General features: G+C 28.1%; 1 protein-coding gene across 2 annotated transcripts in view; it reads right to left on the bottom strand.

Annotated features, from left to right (window-relative positions):
* The window catches only part of LOC107629837 (1-aminocyclopropane-1-carboxylate oxidase), a 6,034-nt gene continuing 4,811 nt past the window's right edge, over positions 6,446-7,668 (bottom strand). For both annotated transcript variants that reach the window (XM_016332754.1, XM_016332762.1), the window contains one exon: positions 6,446-6,769. In XM_016332754.1, coding sequence (XP_016188240.1) covers positions 6,683-6,769 — 87 coding nt within the window. In that variant the 3' untranslated portion in view covers positions 6,446-6,682. The remainder of the gene's footprint in view (positions 6,770-7,668) is intronic.

The raw sequence follows: 7,668 nt of genomic DNA, 5'->3' as shown, positions 1-7,668 counted from the left end.
AGAACTTTTCGAGAGTTGGAGATCCGTGCCGATGGAAAAAGAGAGGCGCAAGTATTGGCTACTTGGATTCTTTTCAATTATATGGATTATTTGGTTACGCTGAAATGATGCCATATTTCATAGCAAGATAACAGAAATTGGCGACTGTGGGTCATTCTCTTGTGCTACAGAGTGAGATTGTAATTAACTCATGTTGTTGATGGCTATACCGGAAATGACATAAGAGTTGTGATGGCTATATTGTTATTGTTTTAATGTAGCTTTGCTCCACTTGAATGTTGAACTCTTACTTTCAAAAAAAAGATGATTGAGCTGAAAAGTGAATCGTAGTTTTTTTCTTTTTAAGATTTATAATGATAAAATTTTAATTCAATGAACTGTAATACTTCTTACCAATAGAAATATCAATTGTTTTAGTAATTAACTAATTTAATAGAAGAATCTTGTATCTTTTGCCGTTATATTTACTTTATACAAATTAAATATGACAAAAAAAACCCCAAATGCACCCCTTAATTAATTAATACATTTTATGCAACTTTTTTTTTAAAATTTATTAGTTTTAAACTTTTAATTTTAAAAGTTAGCGATAGGCTACAAATGTTTCTCTATGTTTTTAGTTCTCTCTACGTTCCCCTCAAGATACCAAAAGTCAGTTTAGCCTTTAAAAAGGATAAACTGATAAATCTGTCTTCATTCTTCTTTTCTTTTTCTTTTTTCTTTTTCCTTTTTTAAACAAAAACAAGGCTCGTCCTTAAATGCTCCTTGCTAAATATGGAGTGCTGCACACCTTGTGAATTCATTAAATCTGAACTCTTCATTTATTATATTTTATTTGAATGGTCTAGATTTAAAAAGGTAACCTGCTAATCAGGTTAATCATTTTTTTACAAATTTTAAATTTTTTTTGTAAGTCTCAGATATTGGGCCGAAGTTCAAAATAAAAAAAGTATATAAATATTAAAAACAACATGTTTGTAAAAAAAAATTATTGGACTTTAGAATTAAAATAAATAATACATAAAAAATAAGTTAAAAATTCATGTACTAAATTTAGAAAAAAAAAGATATATTAGAATCTTAAAAAAAATATTATTAAATATATATTATGTATATAATATTAAAATTTAAATAAATTTTGTTTTATGTGAAATAAAATTATAATATTAAATATAAATACAATGATAAAAAATTTTGTGTTATATATATATATAATTTTATTTTGTGAGAAACAAAATTAAAACATTAAATATGAACAGAATGATCAAAGATTTTGTATTATACTAATTTAATTAAAAAAAAAATATAATTGTATTTTAATTTTTTATTCTATTACGTACACGTTGAGGATAATTTGAAATAAAAGATAATGGACTTGTTGTAACTAGCATGTACTTTGTGCTTTGACCGCGCGTATTCGTCTGAGAATCATGGCGCCTTCATGGAGACCGGGTTCTTCAACAGAATCAGTTTTGGTTTAGAGTTAGCCAACCAGCAGCGGCGACAGTCAGCGTCTTCCTTTTCTATGGCAGCAATTTTTCGCGCTTTGAAAGTCCATTTATGGTAGAGGTGGAATGGGGTGAGTTCAAGAACGTCAAAATCTGTGGCTAGACAGAACAATAGTGGAAGCCCCTGCTAACAAACAAAACAGTGAAAATGCTTGAAGACATGACATCAACAATAATAGAGTAACGGAGGAATTCGATCAAATTTTCTGAGTACTTTTCTGGTCTAAAGATAGTTCTGTGTTACGAGCGAATTAGTTTTTTTGTTAGTGCCGGTTTGTTTGTTCAGTCCATGATAAAAAAAATAACAATAATAAATAAATTTAATTTACTTAATCACTTTTGATAGTAGGTTAACTCTTTTAAAAAGTGCTGCACTCCCTACTTTACCTGGAGTGCACTAGCTTTCGCCCAAAAACAATCAATAAAAAGATAGTAGTAGACCCTATTTTAAAATAAGTATGATAAGATTACTAAATGTAAGAATGAGAATTTCTGAAATCTTATTAGACATACAACATTAGTCCAATCTCCATTGCAATTGCAATTCAGATAAGTGGGAACAAGTTTAGTGGGGTTAATCCACGTGTGTATGCTTCCAAGAAGATAATTGGTATGGCAAATTTTATAGTATTTGTTACTTAATATCTAATTTTTGTCTAATGTTTTTTATAATAAAATTTAAATATTTAAAAATTATGTATTTTTAAATTAAATATTAATTTTTAATTTTTTCTTAACAAACTAAGCATGTCCTTTTAACCATCATAACAAATTAACAATGACCTAATTGGTATATTCTTTTGCATAAGAGCATGAGGATATGGGAACCTTTTTGGTACAAGTGGGAATGCTTGCTTATCCACCTTATCTCATTCGAAAGGCCATTGTTATCACCGGTTGCTCAATTAACAATTATTGTTCTCGTAATCTCTCATTCCTTTATATCCTTAAAAGCTCTCGTTAAGTGTCAAAAGGATAACTTCCACCATGGATCCACATACAGTATAAGTTACTATGGCCGTATAAAGCACTTGTCAAGACGGATATGGGGATTAATCCTTAATATGGAGATGTGCTAAAGTTATTATAAAAGGAACAATGCTATGTGCAATAAAATTTATTATTTAATATTTAATTAATTTTAAATATTAAAGACTAAATTTTAAATTCTAAATCAATGAAATATGAAATTGTCATATAACTTTTGATTCATTATATATAAAACTTAAATTTATGCATAAAAAAATTTATATGCATAAAATAATTTGAGCTTAAAATGATATATAGATATATTTTTGTATCACTTTTAATTTTATTTTTTTAATTTTTTTTCCTTAAAATATAAACTACCACCCTTCACCACAATCTCTCCGGAAAAGTGATTGAGATCCTAGAAGAGGATCACCCACTGCTGGTTCGGCAAAGCTATCAGGTGGTGGTAAGATTGGGGTAAGAATTTTATTGATTATTACGACAACTATGATGCGTGTAAAAATTAAAAAAATCGACCACCGGTATTTATATGAAAATACAAAATAACATCAAAAATAAATTAAATAACATATTTATATATAAATATATAATAATTAATTTGATAACTGATTTTTTTACATAGATTGTAAAACTATAGACCCATCTTTGTTGGAATCGAAAAATAAAACCTCGTAGCAGAAATGAAAGAGGGAGTATAAATCCTCTCCAATGAAAAAAAAAATGAAAAAAAAAAAAACTGAATGGTGTCCAATGTTTAAAGGTGAGAGATCACACTTTAGTCTCTCAAGTGTTAAAAAAACTGGAGAAAATCCATTTCCTATCCTATAAACTACATTAAATATGCACTCTTTTTCTTCCCCACAGTAAAAATTATAGAATGCATCAATGCTCAGTTAATTCAAATTGTTCAGCATTTACTTTCCACCAGTTCAAGCATAATCAAATGAGAAAAAAAAAATTATCCAAAAGAGAAATACTCAAATGTTAATAGAGACATAGAGTAATAGGTGAATAAAGACATGACCAATAACAAAACAATAATCTTAAACAGAAATTAATTTATACTTTAATTTAAAACATCACCGTTATAATGAGCACAATCAACCAGACTATTAATTCCTCCAGAATTGAAACAATTGAAGAGAAATTAATCAAATCCTACTTTATTTAGAAGGCTGACAACATAAAGAACGACACTGTACCGTGCAATAAGCTATTAACTATAATACATTTTCTAGTAGCTAGTCATTATTATGAATTTAAACTGAAGCAGGGTCTTCTGGTTTATCCCGTGCCCTTTAACAAAGCCTTTGGTTTCTTCAACAAACATTGCCAAATATGCTTATAGCATCTTATTGCGTGTAAAGGTAAAATTTTGAACAAAATGTATGCATACATATGTCGTGAATGTATAGCTTTCTTTAAAGAATCCAATTAACGTTGGAATAATATTTGTCCATTGTCTCTTTTGTGTGGCCATGTTTGTTTGACTTTTAGCCTGTGCAGATTGGTAATGGAAATTGTACCCCACTCTGTAATTTTGGATTTAGTTTTGAGTTTTGATCCACTTTCAATGAAACAGCTACTTTCATGCTATCAAAATTAGAATCTATATCTGTACCGCTTTTTCTTTCATCTTGGTTCAGTCTGACTAGTCTCTACTGACTAATTCAAAAGAATCCTACCAATGGAGATTTTAATTAAACCCTTAGCAACTCCAATGCTGCTCATCCTAAGAGCAATTCCAATGGGATAAAAGTGGAGACCCTTCTCTGACATAGAAGGACTTTGAAGCGTTGGAGTGAAAAGGAATGCAATTCCTTCACGTGGACCAAGAAGGGGAGTCCCTTCTCAGAGGGACTCTTGCATTCCAATCAAGTTTGGACACATGGCAAATAAGTAAAAATAAATTAAAATATATAACATATATATTAAATTAATAATTAAATTATATTAAATAATTATATTTTTATTTAATTAATAATTTATATTAATTATTTAAATCATAATTAATATAAATAATTATGCTAAATTAATATTAAATATTATTTATAATGTTATATTAAATTAGAATTAATTAAATTTGTTTACATAAAAAAAACTTGATTGAACACATATGTAAATTTCACAATATTTGTCGTCAACTATAGATTTGCATTATGTTTTTCTTTATATAATTTTACAAATTAGTTTAATTTTGAATTATATATTGCGTATTATTATTATGTATGAAGTTATTAATTTTTTTTAATATTAATATTTTTTAATGATAAATTATTTTTAAATTTATAAATTTTAATAATATTATTGTAAAAAATAGTAACTATATTAATTTTAATTAATTAATTAATTAAGTGGGACCACAATAGGGACTAAAATTAGTTCTTCCTAATGGAGAAGAGAAAGATGCTTTGAGTTCCTATTTACTGTTTATGACGCAAAAGCTGATGTAGAGTTACTTTTTATGACAGGTGGGGTATAAATAGGGATTGGGATGAGTTCTCTACTGGAGATGGTCTAAGAGCACCTCCAATGGTGAGTTCCTCTTTGACTTTTTTCTGACATATAGGAACTCTAACCATTGGAGGAGAGAAGGAGTGAGTTCCCGCATAAGGATCAAAATAAGGGAGTCCCTCTAAGCAGGGACTCAAATTAACCAATAATAACTTGCCATTTGGCAAGTTATTATAAAAAAATAATAATATAAAATCTGAAATAATTAAATAATTAAATAATAATTAAATTAGTAATAATTATAATAAAAATTACTGATGTGGAGTTACTTTTTATGACAGGTGGGCCATAAACAGGAATTGGGATGAGTTCCCTAACGAAGATGGTCTAAGTTTCTCCTCTGACATAAGGGCACTTTTGCCCATTGGAGTGTGAACTCAAATGAATTCCTTCACATGGATCGATGAGAAAAGTTCCTAGTACACGTCAACAAATATTTGACACGTGGAATGTCAATAAAAAATTAAATATATGAAATTATCATTGTATTGTATACATATATATTATGACCGTTGCATATTACATATAAATAAATTAAAATATATATTACATACATATTATATGTATGTTAATTAATTTTGCAAATTAGTTTAATTATATTTTTTTATATTAAGTAATTTTATAAATTAGTTTAAATTAATTATTATAATAATTAATTATATTACATCATTATATCTCTATTTAATTAATAATTATAATAATTAATAGTGAATTATTTTTGAATTTATAAATTTTAATAATATTATTGTAAAAAAATAATAACTACATTAATTTTAATTATTTTAATTAATTAATTAATTAAATGGGACCACAATAGAGACTAAAGTTAATTTCTTTTTATGGAGAAGAAAGAAATGTTTTGAATTCCTATTTCCTCTTTATGATGCAAAAGCTTATGTGAAATTACTTTTATGACAGGCGAGTCATAAAAAGGGATTTGGATGAGTTTCCCACTGAAAATTGTTTAAGAAAAATGCAGAGAATAATATTGTCCATCAGGATTTAAATACGATAGACTTGTCCCTCACTATTCGAAAAAAATAGTGACTCCTTTCTCCCCTTTCTTTCTCCCTTCCCCTTCCCCTTCCCCTTCCCCTTCCCCATCCCCAGTCTGCTCTGCTTTTTATTTTCTAAATTTGTCATACTAACCTTCTTATGGCGTATCTTTTCCCTTTTGTGGTGTTTTTAGTTATTTTTATGGTTGGTTTTGGTACGATGATGTGGGAGAAAGATCATTTAAGGGACGTTTTTTGTCCATAAAAATATTTAAAATATTCAGATCTATGCGGAGAAAAAGAGGAGGTATTTTACTGTGTTACACACTTGGACCCTTCTGTGTAGATTTAGAAAAAAAGAAGATTAACATTTGTCTTTATTTTTATTTATTAAAATTCATTGTAATCGAACACTGCACCTGCTTTCAACCTTTAGTTCAACATAGAGAATATTTATTTTCTTTTCTAAATATAGAATTAATGTTTTATATGCAATTTGTAAGTACGGCTATTTTTATGAATGAAACTTTTTTTTCTCTATAAAAAGAAAAAGAAATGAGCTTGTTGGATCGGAGAAGATTAGGTCATTTTCAAATGTTAAAGACTATACTTTGTCTCCAGTGATTTTGGTCAGGTCATGGTCAGGGACGAGATTAGGAGTTTATAAATTTGTTAATACCTTGGGGGAGATGATTCGCTGCAGCAACTTTCAAAGCATTCAACCACACAATCTGAGGGTGGGTCCAAGAAGAATGCCATCTACAAAATTACATGTTAATCATATTTCGTTAGAATGCATAATCAAAATCATGCTAAGTTCTAATTGACTACATGAGCTAATAATAAACACCATTATGATGAAGCCAAATTTATAGGGTATTTGGTAGAAAGAAACAATATCACACAATCTATGACATCAGAAAAATCCGTGTCCAATGTTTTTTCAATAAATAAACGTTGAGTAAAACCTCAAATTGATTCCCTAAACTTTTTTGAAGTGATCACTTTAATCCCTGATATTTGTTTATTAGCTATTAGTCTCTTAATTTTCAAAAATTGCGAAACAAATCAATCTGTTTTGGTAAGTTTTTGATAGTTTGGAATTGGGATTAAAATGTCCTCTTTGCAAGTTTAGGGATTAATCTATCTCACAATAAAAAATTAAGAACTAATGACTAATGAACAAAATGAAGGACTAATATGGAATTAATTAATGCATGTCCTATCTCTGCTCTCAACTACCCATTTCAATAATATCCATGCAAAAATATTCAGTTTAAAATTCTTCATATCCTCCAGAGAAAGACATGTGGCACACATTGGGCAATTTCATCTAGCATAATGAATCAGGTAGTTCACCGTCCAAAATTTTTAACATTTTTTTGTCACTAGAATTTGTATGTGATCACGCTTTCAACATGGACCCATATAAATAATGTTTGTATGAAAGGAAGTTATGTCATTTATCAGTATCATCATTTGTTACAAATCAAATAATGGATGTATTCTATACTAGTCAATTACCCATGCGTAAAATAAGTGTGAAGAACACACAACAGTCAACATTTCTAAGGGTCATTTAGGATTGAATTTTGAAAAAAAAGTATCTTTTTTATTTTTTTAAAAAAATATTTTATATTTGGAAAGACTTTGACTTT

This window comes from Arachis ipaensis, chromosome B01 (assembly GCF_000816755.2).
Source record: "Arachis ipaensis cultivar K30076 chromosome B01, Araip1.1, whole genome shotgun sequence".
Lineage (NCBI taxonomy): Eukaryota > Viridiplantae > Streptophyta > Magnoliopsida > Fabales > Fabaceae > Arachis > Arachis ipaensis.
This window is presented reverse-complemented; position numbering and strand designations above follow the sequence as displayed.